This window comes from Syzygium oleosum, unplaced genomic scaffold (genome assembly GCF_021117445.2).
Source record: "Syzygium oleosum isolate NSW1041296 unplaced genomic scaffold, Sole_v2.1 Sole_v2.04, whole genome shotgun sequence".
NCBI classification, from domain to species: Eukaryota; Viridiplantae; Streptophyta; class Magnoliopsida; order Myrtales; family Myrtaceae; genus Syzygium; species Syzygium oleosum.
Window position 1 is genome coordinate 12,338,269 of NW_026607488.1, and position 15,268 is coordinate 12,353,536.

Genomic DNA, 15,268 nt, shown 5'->3' on the forward strand with positions numbered 1-15,268 from the left:
TTGATAATTTTAAATGGATTATCACGTGACACCAAAGGAAACCGGGAGGTTTAGACAGCCATTTCGGATCTAGGGAATTAGTGCAACGGGCCTTCGCCACCCAATCCGCGGCATGATTAGCATTCCTAGGGCAATGTGATGTTCACTGCTATGTGATTGCACCCACCTCCAAGAGCAAGTCGATGGTGTAGGATCATGCAACGTATATAAGTTCAATAAGAGATGGCGATTCAACCGAGATCGAGCAAGCGTGAAAAGCACGTAAGTTTTGCTTCTGATTAGACTGTTTTATTACCTTCCAACTGAATGTAAAGAAATTTATTGTCACGTTTCGTGCATCTAAAGAGCCTAGTGCTAGCATATTTCATAAATGCTGAGCATGATAAACTTTCAGCCTTGTCCAAATTCAGAGAAGCAGATAAATATTTCCTAAATTTGTGCTAATGAGGAGTACAACGCACATACTTCATGGAAATTGACCCCGATTTTTTATACAAGAATGGATCGATGACCGCCAACAATGAATTCAAGAATAATTAGGCTTTCTAATTATATCTCAGATTAAAATTAGCCAAAGAGCAGGTGAAAACAGTCCTAAAGTAACCTGTGGTTCTCTTGCTGTTGCATGGAATGCTGTGGAAAAGAAGGAAACGGATCTCCAAAAGGATTGGAAGAACCACCTGCTTGCGGCATGTGTTGAGGCTGCTGATGATGCTGTTGAGAATACTGCATGACCGGGTCGTAGGGCACCATCATTGTCGTGTTGTGTTGCTGCTGCTGTTGTTGCTGCCACAGTTGTTGTTGCTGTTGAGCCATCAAGGCCATTTGAACATTGGTCGGAGCGGCTATGTTGCTGGACATCGCAAATGGGTCGGGTTGTGGTTGAAGATGTTGAGGATGTTGATCGAATGGATTGTGAAGTTGCACGGCCATTCCTTGTCCGTACCCTGCATTTTGCAACTGAATCTGTCGCCTCGCGGCTTCATCCTCATACAAGCTATCGAGCAATAGATTGTCAAATCCACCGGCCTAAACCAAAGGATATTTAGGTTGATCCAAAACAATATTCAGGTTGAATTATCATCAAAGTAAAAATAATTATGCATAACGTAATATAAATGTAGATTTAGTACTCCAGAAGTCCTAATACAAATAGAGTACTAAGCTTCAAAGTTAATGCAATCAGATCTTGAGCCTTCTTTCTGAAAAGTGGGATAAAATATTCAGTCATCCTTGGCCTAATTTCACATACGCGACAACTTTTGAAGATGCCACCTACGCAAGTTTTGATTTCCACGTAGGCCTTTTTTCTATTAGATGATAGGAGTGGCTTGATTACATTTTTATTGATAAAAAAAATTTAATTGCACCAATTGAAAGGTTAAGCACTGCGATTACCCGTTATAGATAAGATTTACAACTTTTACTTAACTCTTTCACCTAAGTTGAATATACATGCTAATCTGCCTATTGGATATATGTGACATTGCCCTAAACAACACAAAGATACAAAGGACTCTTGGGAAAAATATGGGTATCAATTCCAACGGAGAAACCACAGCTAAATGAAAAGATTTAAGCAATATCAGACGTCTACCATCGTACCGAAGATTCGAAGAGATAGATTCGATGATGTACTACATGACTAAATGCATGAGTTAATAATAGATGATTATAGAGATTATTAATACAAACCAATCTCCTTTCCACGGGTTTGCTGATGTCGACGGTGGGAGTGGTAACCAATGCTAGCTCCCAACCAGAACCACTTGACATATCCATTAAACTTAATCCATGATTCGCGGAAGATAGCGGATCGCCACCTACAATTATCAAATTTTTGTTAACATCTCAAGATATATGAAGCATACAAAATCATCCTTTAAACCAATTCGGGAAGAACAACATTTCATTGAAGTATATAGAAAACAATAAGCAAGGTTAAAAAGCTTATGCGATAATCAACAGGATGCTTGTCATTCTATGATTGATTGATGGTGGAAAATACTGAAGTCTACAAAACTACCAGGACACCAAGTAGAAAGAAGTTGAAAACTATGACGGTGCCATCTTTGCAATGAAACTTCAAAAATGTTATGGAGTTTGTATTAGGGTTTTATTGAAAATGAGTGTTAATAACCGGGTCATGAACTCATTGAAATGACTGACCGGGGGGTATAATCGCAAGAGCCAAAGCATTGTTTTCCTCTAGTTCTGCAGCTTTAGGGTTTACTTCATTTAAACCCTGCAAGAAATCTAGATTTTAACACGCGTATTTATGACTTCGATCCAAAAGGAAACACGATATATTTATTTATAATTACAAGGAGATCGCCGGTATCTGCTGCTGATATCAATGGGGGTTCTTCAACCTCTTCCTTGGGTTGCTTCTCTTCCTCCTCTTCTACCACTTCATGTTTCTCTTCAACCTCTTCAACTTGCTTTTCGTTCTCTGATGGTTCCGCGGGTTCCTCCGTCTTTAGTGATAGGTTATCGGTTTCTCGATATTCCTAGTGAAACAATCAATTGTTGTTATGTAAAGCACAAATCGAGAAAATTCACCAGGTTGAATCCAAATAACCATATTATGCTCACCAGTCTTTTACTCACAGAACCTGTCTGAGGAGCTTCTTTAATGTATTCTTCCATAGTTGTAAGAAATGATGGAGGTGGCTGTTGCATGCCATTAAGACGAAAATGAAGGAGAGAAGTCTTCTGAGATAGTGCTTTGCGGATCATGAAATAACTCAATTATCATTAAACATGATTACAGACCTGTCTTAGCGTTGGAAATTGAAAATTCCTTGCTAGCTCCAAGCCCTTGCAGTACTCATAAAAGTCCGCTAAATTTTCAGCCTGGACATAATCAAAGAATAATCATGAATTGGGACAGAAAAAAACTGAAAGCAATTGCACTTAAATATATGAACGAATATTTAAGGGAGTCCATTTGAAATAAATCCACAATATTTCATGAAAGGGACAGGTGAAATAACCTGCTGTCCAGCTCTTTTGTAAATATTGAGTGCCTTGACAGCGTCATGTCTTGACATATCGAAAAACTACAGGAAATCAAATATTATGTTAAGGCAATGATGAAGCATTTTAACAAAGATCTAATGTTCTTCTTTCTGTGAATATTTATACTTTGGCGTCGTACCATGTCCACGAGGTTGATGATTCCGTCGTTAATGGCGCAATATATTTTGAAGCTCTCTTTCAGCACCAAGGCCAAGGCATACTGTATGAGATAATTGCAATAAGCTGCTCCCTCAGGCTGCAAATTTTGAGGGTGAGACATTTAAATGGCAAGAATTATAACAATCTGATTCATCGGTGTTTTCACAATAAAGTACTTGGCAACCAATAAGGCGGTAAAGAAGCTGTTGTAATGCTGGTAATTGTTCTAGCAATTCCTCCCCATTCAAAAGTCGCGTTCTGCTGTGTGCCTGTAACAATAAGTTTCGGTGAAAAAGAAAGACTTCAATAGTGTTAAAGACCCAAATAAGTGATTCGATTGGAAAAAAAGGACAAAAATGAAAAAAAAAAACATATGTACCTTTGTTGATCCTGGAGATGATTTGGTTAAGCGCTCGGTTTCAATGTCGTACTTCAAAATCCTAAAGCACTCGAGTCGCTCCTCAAGAAAGAGAGCATAAGTCCGTACCCACGCCGAGCAATCCCATGCTACCAAAAAGAACAAAAAAAGAAAATATTTTTCAACTGGAATATTATGTTAAAATGGGTGAGATTTGTGAACATTTGATCCGAAGCAGCCTTTTACCAAGAGGGCTTGAATCGTCTTTGAAGTTGGAGATCTGGAGAATTTGCCCTCTATGTGAATAGTTTAACAGCTCTTCTCTAAATGTTGGGTCTCCCTCTCTCAATGTCCTATGAATGACTATCAAAGTCTTCAACGCCACCTTACAGAAACCCAGAAAATAAAAAAACTGAAATCAATTTAAAAAGTATGGATATCACAAAAAAAGCAAGCACAATGAAAACCCTAATGGAAAATTAAATGGATTAAATCCCACCCGTGATTAAAATTTTCGTTTTTCATTTTATAATCTTGAATTTACACATCCTAAGGTGTCCCATTCTGCTGCCAAGTTCAAACACTTCCTGCATTTCAGAACTAACAAAGGAAAGGGCGAATTACGTAGTTACCCCTCACAGGTTTTATCCGATAGTCCTACGCACTTTTGGGTCGGCGATAATGGTGAAAATGATCCCCTGATCTGCTCTTCTCATTTGGTTTTTTTTAACAACGTTTAGGTGACATAATCTTCAGAACTCGTTAGGAAGTTTGAGGGAAATTGGACTAAGGGTCCATTTTCACAAATTTACAAAGTAATAGGGCCAAAAAGTTTTCTTTGAGCAATGAACATATTATGTTGGGGGGATAAGAGAAATCCTTACTATCCAATTTCGTGTCTTGGATAGTCTCTTTGAAAGCGCATGGATGCAGTATGCGACGTCTGCCCTTGGCCGCACAACGGATGTCGCCGAAAAGATTTCTGCGGGTGAAATTCAGGAAAACAATGAGACTAGTCATAAAAAATTAACCTAACGTAGAAAATTTTTCTTGAGAAAACAAATCATGCTCCTGTTCTAGATCAAGATAGTTAAAAGGAAATGTACAAATCACGTTTTACTTTATCCACCATCGAAACTCATTTATGAACGGAAATTATCTGGTATAGATGATACATGTTAGGGCAAATCGCGAATGAAATTCTAGGGCGACCCCTTCGACTCACTTCTGACGTGGCGTTCCTTGGGCGGGCATTCGACATGATTGGTAGCTTTCACGATGGCTATATCCAAATCCTGAACATCACCCCAGAAAAAGAAGAAGCACGGTCATCCGCATCGCCGAAGATCGTCGAATCGATTAAGATGTTCGAATGGGGATCATGATAAGGGAAAGAAAACGAGGGCACCTTGAATTCACTATTGACTTTTGCCAGGCCAACCTTGGTGGAATCCTTGAGCGCTCCATAGGCCTTCCTGAAACTCTCAAAAGTGCCCATTCTAATCTGGTCTCATTGAAAACAAAAATCTAATGTACCTGAATTTGGAGAGATCCGGTTGGTGAAGTCTTTGATAATATGGGAGGAAGGAAGGAAGGAAGGAAAAGAGAGGGAGACAGAGAGAGAGAAAGAGAGGATGAATTGATCTCCAGATAGAGGAGAAAAGCTAAACGCCCTCTCTTTCCTCTCTCTCCCCTCCAAGAAACTCGCAACAAGAAGGGACCAACAAATGCTGCTTTGATCGTTTAATTAGTTGTGGAGGGAGCTGATGGACATTTTCGCTATTTTAGAGACCCTAACCAGGGAAAATCAGGCACAACGGACTAAATGAACTGGATATATCAGATAGCTCATAACTCCATACGGTAAGTAGTATTCATTTAAGTATTCCTTTGTTATGGACTTGGACTGAATGAATCGAATTTGGCAGTCGCAGTTGGTATCAGACTAGTTCACCGGCCGATGATCATGGAAACATTTGATCGGTGCACGATAGGAGACACCAAATCCGCATCTCCTAGCAATAGTTCTTCTCTTTCATTGTGGGCACATCCTAATTGAGCGCAGACAGGCATATATACGAGTGATGACCACGTACTGCACAACCTCTCGCTCCATTGACCCAGACATGCAGGGGGATTTTTCCTAAGGATGAACTCGAAATTCCTCCCTTATTAGTAGAATTTCCGTGCGCTGCACGGCTTTTAATTTTCTTTATTTCTCATGAGAAATCGCATGAAATTATTAATCACAAACATACTTGAATATTGGCTTTTGTCTTTTCTGCTCAGAACTAACAATTGTTTAAAATATTTTCTTAGTACAAGCCTTTTCAAGTTTTCTGATGTTGTCCATTTTCATGAGTTCATTTTAGTGAATTTATCTCAATTGCCGTGTTAAAATAAATTAACATTCTTTCTTTAGTTCCAAAAGGGGTACTAAACTTACTCAAATATGGTGCACACTTTGCTCAATCAATGACATAACCCGCTCCTATGATTTATGTAACCGGATAGCTGATTATATCTTGCTTGATTGAACGAACGAGATATATGTGCCCGAATTTTCTTAAGTTGATGTCAAAATCAAGATTAGTTTGTTCTTTGAAAAAAAAAAAACTCCATAAAGCATACCCACAACTTGAAAAGCTACTAATCTAATTCACATCTTGTAAGGGCGCGTTTGTTTTACAGAAGATAAATGATTTGGAACATATTTTTTTTTAAAAATGATCGCGTGTGTTGCTTATAAAAATAAATGAACAAAAAATGTTTTCGTCGTTTACGAAAATGTTTAGACATAAATTATTGTCTATAATAAAAATATTTTTCATTGACCAATTATTTCAAGCGATATAAACGATTATATTTAAGAAATTTTTTTTCAAATTATTCATTTTTTCGCAAAACAAACATAGCCTTAACATTATATGGTTTTGCCATAGTAGAAGGTTGTAACAGTCTGAATTTTCGATCATTTTCCCGGGGTTTAGGAAATGAATATTGATCAATGCACTATAGTGAGATCTCGCCCGGAACAACGCATTCTCGAGATGCTAACCGTAAGGGTAGGGCTATTACGGGATTGAGTTCGCACGACCAAAGAACTTGACCTGAGTTCGATCTTCGACCATATGGATTGACGAGGGAATGTTTTGAACCAACCGAGACCGGTCTATTTGATTGATCGTGTCCGAAGGAAACTAGCGACAGACCCTCGCAATTATATGACAACCGAGGTCGTCCCGGGTAGAGTAAACTTAAACGTGATTTGACTTGGTGTCGGTCACGGGTCGAGAGCGCGTAATCCCAACGAGCCACCTGTTAGCTAGAGATAAGCTAAAGTTGCGATTGTTCAATTTTAGTCATTTATTAAAATTCGGGCCCGGGAATCGAGAATTTTGAAAGTGACAATTTTGAGCGGCCGATGACGTTTTTGGCTTGGCCAACCTTGGGGCCACCCATTTCTGCAAAAAAATGGATTTCGGTTCGGGACCGAAAAATTACGATTTTGCCCCTCTGGACCCCGACGTTGGTTTTTGAGGTCGTTTGAGGTTATTTTTCAAGGCCAATGTCATTTTGGGGTGGCCACGCCCATTTAGAGTCGTTACGGTAAAAAATTGGAATTTTGGCTCGAAAGTGAAAAATAATATTATTTTATTCCCAGGACTTTGCAGTTGATTTTCGAGGGCTTAAGAAGTTATTTTCACGATTCCGACTCCATATTATGTTGGCCACAGACATTTGGGGTAGGTACGGGTGAAAAATGGAATTTCGACCCGGGACCGGAAAAATGACCATTTTGCCCCTAGGCCATTTTTAGTTCCGAATTTTGGGAAAATTTTGGGGATAATTATTTGGATAATTCAGCTCAATTATTCGGGCCAAAGACCAAAATGTCCCTCAATTATTTGGATAAGATCAACCAAGACCGTTGGATTAAAGGCGTTTTAGTCAAATCTCCCAGATCGGCGACACGTGTCCCCCACCAGCCCACTTTTTTGACCAATATTGACTCTCTCTCTCCCCTTCACCTCCTCATTCGGCCACTCCCCCAACCAGAACTCCCCTTCCTCTCTCTCTCCACAATTTCTCTTCTTTGCTGATTCTCCCTTCGCCAATTGTGAGCTCGCCATCGCCGGAGCTGCTGGGCCGGCTGTTCCAGCCCCTTGTCCAGCCCGTTTGTCTGCCTTTTCAAAGTAAATGACCTCCCCAAATGTCGCCTAGGACCTCGGGTATTGTTAGGCTGGTTTAGGGCTCGGTTTAGGGTGAATTTAGTGGCTGGTTTGCTTGGTGGTGCGTGTTGACTGATTTCCGGCTAGGCTACTGCTGCGTCGCCAGATTTTGTTATTTTTACTGTAACTTTTGTGGACCGAATTTGAGGAAGTGTTCTTCATGAAAATTGTTTCCAACATCTTGAAGTATAACATATTTTAATTTGGGAATTTTTGGAAATCATTTAATGCCATTCGGAAGTCCATCTTTGGACCGAAATAAAACTGCCCGATTTACTGTTCACCTGACCTTCGGGGTCTGTTCGAATTTTTATAAATTTTTCCAGGACTATTTTCAAAATACTTCCTTCACAAAAATTGTTGGGGACATTTGTGGCTATAACATATAAAAATTTCAAATCTTTTCAAGGTGATTTGGGTGTTGAAAGAAATGTATTTTGAGGACAAAATAGTCTGTTAGAGCGAACTGATTTTGGTCTGACTTAGAGGGACAAAAAGGCATGGTTGCAGATTGAACCGGATTTCGTGTTCTTCATAAGAAATGTTGATCAATATGTGTTTTATGATATATACAAATTTTAGAATTTTTGGAGTTGTTTTACTATTTATTTCAAATGGATTTCTGTCACTGCACAACTGCCCAGTTTGGACCCGATTTTATATATTCTCGGTTTTCTCTCTCTTGAGAATTATTTGGTGTTATCATGGAATTTTGACGGGTAGTTTGATGCTTGAATGAGCTCGTATGTGTGATTGTGTGGCTGTGAGGTGTGGTGGCGTGATTGCGCATTGAGTTCGCGTGCCAAGCTTGGGTGTTTATGTGGTGTTCGCGTGATGAGGATGGGTAATTGTGAAAAGTGTGTGCGAGATGTGAATTTGTGTGTGACCGTGTGTATGTGTGGCCGTGTGGTACGTGTGGAGAGTGTGGAACAAAGGTACGGGAATGTAGGATTGATGGGAAAAGTGATACCCTGAGGCGTGTTCGTTACGCGGGGTAAGGTCCGTCCTGAGGCGTGTTCGTTTACGCGGGACGATGCCGTCCTTGACGAGGTGATGATGCCCGGCCTGACGGGGTGACGATGCCTGACGTGGTCAGAAGACCGTTGGCCTGATGCGTTTTACGCAGGCGCAGTAGAAGGAAAGTGTGTGTAGGATTCCGTCCTGAGGCGTGTTCGTTTACGCGGGACGATGCCGTCCCTGACGAGGTGACGATGCCCGGCCCGACGGGGTGTCGATGCCTGACGAGGTCAGAAGACCGTTGGTCTGATGCGTTTTACGCAGGCACGGTAGTGGTGGAAAAGTTGAGAATGAGTGGGAATTGGCTTGAGATGCGAGGTTTGGGAAAGTGATGCGTGGTGAGTTGGTGTGCGAGTGTGTTTGTATCGCGTGTTGTGATGCTCAATTATGGGGTAAAATCTGCTAGGCATGGTATGGGACGTGCCCAAGTAAGTTTTGCTTTATAATCAAGGCACGCGCGCGGCGGTGATGTATTTCTGTGGCATATTGGTTGTCTAACGTGCAGGGACGTGCATGATAGATTCCAGGTAGGGTCGTGTGTGGTTGTAAGTGTGGTTGATTGTTGTGTGTTCTGTGTGTTTTCGTCTGGCGGTACGTGAGTGCCTACGTGGGGTTTGGGGTTGTACACTTATTGAGATTCGTCTCACGGTTGTATAACCGCCACTTTCAGACCCCCAGCTATAAACCCGGGAAGCTGACTTTGGTGCCCAGTAGAGCTGCAGGTGAGTTCCGGCGGTCCAAGCCAGAGATTCAGAAGCAGAATGGAAGAGGGCGATCCTTCGGTTTTTCCCTAGGGTATTTTAGGGGTTGTGTAAATCGGGTTGACCCATAGTGAAGTTAAGTTAACCAGACCCTAATCTTTTGTTATGACGGTGACTTCGGATGCTAGTTTGTTAATTATGCTTGTAATACAATGTTTGTATATTTGGTGCTGTATGAATATGATGTTGTTTGATTGTTATGGTGGTCTATCCCGTTCACTACAAAAAAACATGTTTTTTGTGACGGATTTTGCGACGAAAAAATCGCAAAAATCCGTCGCAAATCATTTTTGCGACGGAAAATTTCAATTTTCATCGCAAATTTGCGACAAAAAAAAAATTCGTCTAAAAAAATTCGTCGCAAATTAGCCACGAACACTATCCGTCACAAAGTTCGTCGCAAATATTTCGTCACAAAATTCGTCGCAAATTAGCCACGAACACTATCCGTCACAAAGTTCGTCGCAAATATTTCGTCGCAAAAATCGTCGCAAAATCCGTCGCAAAAATCGTCGCAAAAGTCATCGCAAAATTTGTCACTAATTTTTCGTCACAAATTTTCATCGTAAAATTCATCACTAATTTTTCGTCGCAAAATTCGTCGCTAATTTTTCGTCGCAAAATTTGTTGCTAATTTGCCACGAAATTCTCTTTTTTTTGTTACTAATTTGCGACAAACTGATTCGTGGCAAAATTTGTCGCTATTTTGCCACGAACATTGTTCGGGAACGAATTTAGCGACGAATTTTTATTAATTCGTCGCAAATTAGCAACGAATTATAAAAATAGTTACGAATGTGCAGCAAAAATTTATTACAGGTTGGCCTCCTCACAACTGGCACAATGCAAATTGTATCTAATCCACGGCTGAAACCTGGTATATCTACCACAAACTCAGCCTTGCAGAGTTCCTTCTAACCTCTGATATCAAGTACATGAATATTGGCAACAATAGTTCATGCTTTAATATAAATTCTTAGTACAGAGCTGAGCTCTCGAGGGAACCCTGAGCTTCATATCCTCGGCGGCCCACCACACCCTCCTCGAGATCTCCCGCCATCCCTTGTACACCCGCACCACCGCGAGCAGCTCCTCCCACAAGCACCTGGCGGGCAACTCGCCGGCGTCCGCATCCCCGTCCACGAAATCCCGATCCCGCTCGTCGAGATCCGGCTCCACCTCGTTGAAGTCCTCCTCCTCCTCGTCGGCGCGGACGTTGAGGTCGTCGAAGGAGAGCACGCGGCGGATGAGAGCAAGGACGGCGTGAGGGCGACAGCGGACGCGGAGGAGGCGGCAGCAGCGGCGGCGTTGACGGGCATGGAGGAGGCCGCTACAGCGGTAGCGGTGGAGGAGAAGGAGTCGGCGGCGGGGGAGGGGGAGGAGTCGGCATGGCAGGAGCGGCCCTTCTTGGAGAGGCCGCAGCGGCCGCAGTTGTAGCTGCCGCGCTTGGCGGTGGCGTCGTTGTCGTCGGAGGAGACGGCGAGGGAGTCGGAGGGGAGGAGGTGGGGCTGGTGGAGGCGGCGGATCATGGCGGAGGAGCGGCAGAGGAGGCTAGAGAGAGAGAGAGAAAGAGGGAGAGAAGTTAGAGAGAGAGGGGGAACGCTGTGGTGGTGGGGGAATAAAAAGAGCGAGCGAAGGGGAGACGATGGCGCGAGGGGGGATAACGCGCAGGTTCCTGAAAATTTTTGATCCGACGCAAATTTGCGACGGAAAAAAAAATCCGTCGCAAATTTGCGATGGATTTTGCGACGGAAATAAAATCAGTTGCAAATTTGCGACGGAAAATAAAAATCCGTCGCAAATTTGCGACGAGAAAAAAATCCATCGTAAATTTGCCCCAAAAATAAAATCCGACGCAAATTTGCGACGGAAAATAAAAATCCGTCGCAAATTTGCGACGGAACAAAAAAATCCGCCGCAAATTTGCCCCAAAAATAAAATCCGACGCAAATTTGCGACGGGAAAAAAATCCGTCGCAAATTTGCGACGGAAAATAAAAATCCGTCGCAAATTTGCGACGGAAAAAAAATATCCGTCGCAAATTTGCGACGGATTTTTTTTTTCCGTCACAAATTTTTGCAACTTCTTTTTTTTTCCGTCGCAAAATTTGAGATGGATTTTTTTTTCCATCGCAAATTTTGTTTCCGTTGCAAATTTGCAACGGAATTAGCGATGGAAATGTTTTTGCTGATCAATTTTTCAAATCCGTTGCTAATTCCGTCGAAACCTTGAGTAGATATGCTTCTACACTTTTACATATAATGTGACTAGCATTACGAACACTGTTGAGAAACATGATTGATGTGGATGTCATTGTTACAAACAGACTCGATTGACGCTTTCTCAAATAACAATAGGGCTCTGATACCAAGTTAAGAATGTGATAAAAAAATTAAGAGCAAAAAAAATATATATATATATATATATATATATATATATATATATATATCATTGTCAAATGAAGAGTACACGAACCTATTTATCGGTTTTATAGGATGACTATCTAAAAGGGAAAATATCAATTACAATCAATTAAAGGAAATATAGGGAATCTTCTAAATATTTCTCTAATAGAATGCATGCCCTCTATTCACTTATTATTCGGATGTAACCCTTTAGGAGTAATTCATCTAATTGGTTAGATCAAATTGGTTAGGTCTAAATAAGAATATCTCTTTTATAAGATCTCCTATAGATATCCCTATATAGATACATTGACTTTACATTTCATACATCCACCCGATTCCGATCTATTTGAAAATTGCTATAATTTATTTACCCATATATTTACTCATACATAAGAGCTACGTGCGGAGGAAACCGCCACATTCAACTAAATAGATATCTGCGTTATCTATATCTAAGTCTTGAAAAAAGAAAAGATAAGATTTGCACCTATCGAATCTAAAAAAGCTTATTTGGGATGAGAACATTTTAAGAGATTATCTAATATCTTGAGTTTATAATAGATCTTCTTATCTAATTTGAATTTGTAAATCTAATCTCTCTTAGAATTGGACGTGTAGTAAATCGTCCAATCTCTTTTGAATTTGAACTTGTGACAATCATCCAATTCGTCTCTACTTTCGTCGCAAAATGGTAAATTTCATTGCACAAATTAGCGACAGAAAATAAATCCGTCGCAAAATTCGTTGCAAATTTACGACGAAAAATTAGTCGTTGCTAATTTGCGACGGAATTAGCGACGACAATTTTCCGTCGCAAATTTATGACGAATTTTGCGACGGATTTATTTTCCGTCGCAAATTAGCGACGGAATTTGCAACGGAATTTTTCCGTCGCAAATTTATGACGAATTTTGCGACAGATTTATTTTCCGTCGCAAATTTGCGACGGAATTTGCGACAGATTTATTTTCCGTCGCTAATTTGCAACGGAATTAGAAATCTATCGCAAAGTTTGTCGCAAATTAGCGACGAAAAATTTCCGTCGCAAAATTCATGTTTTTTTGTAGTGGTTGTCGTCATTTTTTTTTGTCCGGGGGTTTTTATATTTCGCTTCCGCATATGGCTCTGATGTTTGGGTTGGGTCGGCGACGTTCGTGGGACGTCGCAAACTATTCGACCGGAGCAGGGATGTCGTGAGCTCGATGGGGGTTCGGGGCGTGACAAAGGTTCAAAGTGCAAGTCTGTTTATAAAACCAGGCTACAGGTACTTCTTTAAATGAAAAAAGAATACAACGGTTACGTCTACAATGTTAAATATCAGTATGACGATAACTCTCATATGTTATTAATTTTTGTTTAGATTGTCACTTTGTAATTCTGCTTGCAGAAATCTCATGTTAGTGCCGGCATGCAACCTTAGATGACAAATTCAGTTATGAGTAACTCCATGAAGGCACATCTAGCATCCCCACCAAATGAGGCATGAGCCTATCCGATTGAATTGTGCTTGTAATTTTACATGGCAATCATGTTCCTAAATGTATTTTCTAGATGATCGACAGATTCAGCCGAATGCTTACACATTGAACACCGAATCATGAGAATTAAATTATGTTCCTGAGATTCTCAATTGCAAGAATCTTGTTCCAAGCTACCGTCCAACAAAAGAACAGAAAACCAATAAGGAATATGGGGCAGCCATATTGCTTTAGAGGGGATTCAACGAGGGGAGAAATTCCCCAAGATAGAATAAAATGATTTAACACTGAATGTCTTGTTATTTGCTGGATACCACACCATCTTGTCATTCTCAAAACCATGAATTTTGAATGAATAAAGAGCTAAATGGGAGTTAGTTGAGGAAAGCTCCCAATAATGAGAATTTCTAACGCAAACTGGGTTCCAATGAATGGAACCACCCTCAAAACACATAGTCAGGAACCGTGGCATGCTAGTTGGCTACTAAGTAGAATGACGTAGGGAAAAGAATTTAAAAGGCGCTTCACTACACCACATGTCATGCCAAAAAGAAACTCTTCTTCCGTCTTCCAATTTCAAATTTAATGCAACTAATGAAAGAACGCCACCTCTTTCTTATAGATTTCCAAGCACAAGCCCAAAAAGGGTAAGAATCTTCGGTTGCTTGTGTGAGATCTTAAGAGTCATTGTGCATGACATGTTTGGAGAATTCCCACAAAATTAAATATGTGGTTGTGGCCACAAACTAAAGCTATTACCTAGTTTTGGTGAGGATGGATGGTTGCATCAATCCACAATCTAAATAAGAATGCTTACAGGATTAGGATTCTTCTATCTACTAAGATTTCAGTACTACTAGATTTTCACCGAGCTTCCATTTTTACAGTGTGTTTCCAATCTTTTAGTAGGATTCATGTTCCTATCTCAACTTAGTGTAGGTCTTACTAGAGTCTCTGAATAAGATCTTTTCTTGTGAAGAATGTAATGAACGCTGAGTGAATGAACTTGTGTTGAATTTTGGCAAATCTGTCGTTTGTATTTTGTGATGCTATTCTTCTGTTCATCTTGATGCTTAGGGAGATGTGATGCTTCGAGGAATGTATTCTTGTTGACTTGTGATTTGCTGCGAGTCCTGTTTGAATCTCGATCCTTATAGGGTTGACTTCTTTGGACTCAGAGTTCCACACGGGATTATATTCAGAAATGTTAAACATCATGTCTCCATTTTGAAGATAACATGTTCAGCCAAAAAATATGCAGTACCTATTTTGGAGTTGAATACATTAAAATTTTGTGGGGGTCCAAGTGATCCTTAAGATCGTCAAGCGTTCATGAAATGGAAACAAAATCAACTTGTAGTGGACAGCACTTTGGTTATGGTAAAATGTAAGATCAATTGTCTTTCTTTTCTCAAATAAAAAAGATCAATGGTCTGAAGAGGTGGTAAAAGTGATGACTTCTGCTCATATCCCTGAAGTTTAACACGAGGTCAAAACTTGGTTGGAAAGGGGAAAAGGGCGTGCTTGTGCATAGCACGGGCACTCGGACTAGTATCCACCTAAAACGTCTGCTTTGGTTTTGCAGAAGCCTTAGTCGTGTATATCTAGATGACATCGGGAAGGAGAAGAAAACTTGATAAAATGAATCAAATATTGCAATGAAACCTTATGGAAAATTGTCAAGTTCTCTTCTGGACTAATCTTGTTTTGCCTCAACTCTTTTATGTAATGTTTGTGTCAGTAATTACTTTGCCTATTTAAGGTGGATGCTTGTCAGTGCTTCTAGGTTTTTTTCCATTATCAATGACATGATTTCTTCACCTCACGGGAAACT

At 40.5% G+C, this 15,268-nt stretch overlaps 1 protein-coding gene across 1 annotated transcript; it reads right to left on the bottom strand.

The window, feature by feature from the left end:
- Nucleotides 1-388: 388 nt before the first annotated feature.
- Nucleotides 389-5,256, bottom strand: LOC115679415 (putative clathrin assembly protein At5g57200). Its single transcript, XM_030603002.2, has 14 exons — nucleotides 4,947-5,256; nucleotides 4,764-4,833; nucleotides 4,423-4,520; nucleotides 3,785-3,923; nucleotides 3,560-3,687; nucleotides 3,357-3,449; nucleotides 3,161-3,277; nucleotides 2,997-3,062; nucleotides 2,776-2,856; nucleotides 2,596-2,673; nucleotides 2,325-2,510; nucleotides 2,170-2,245; nucleotides 1,696-1,823; nucleotides 389-1,029 (listed from the first exon to the last, which is right to left on the bottom strand). The coding sequence occupies exons 1-14, from the start codon at nucleotides 5,034-5,036 to the stop codon at nucleotides 595-597; spliced, it is 1,785 nt and encodes a 594-aa protein (XP_030458862.1). The 5' UTR covers nucleotides 5,037-5,256; the 3' UTR covers nucleotides 389-594.
- Between the last annotated feature and the right edge of the window lie 10,012 nt (nucleotides 5,257-15,268).

Coding starts and splice junctions, on each gene's coding strand:
- LOC115679415 (XM_030603002.2), bottom strand. CDS start 5,036: ATGGGCACTTTTGAGAGTTTCAGGAAGGCCTATGGAGCGCTCAAGGAT. Junction 2,511..2,595: donor GTTCTGTGAGTAAAAGACTG/GTGAGCATAATA, acceptor TTGTTTCACTAG/GAATATCGAGAAACCGATAA. Junction 1,030..1,695: donor AACCCGTGGAAAGGAGATTG/GTTTGTATTAAT, acceptor CCTTTGGTTTAG/GCCGGTGGATTTGACAATCT.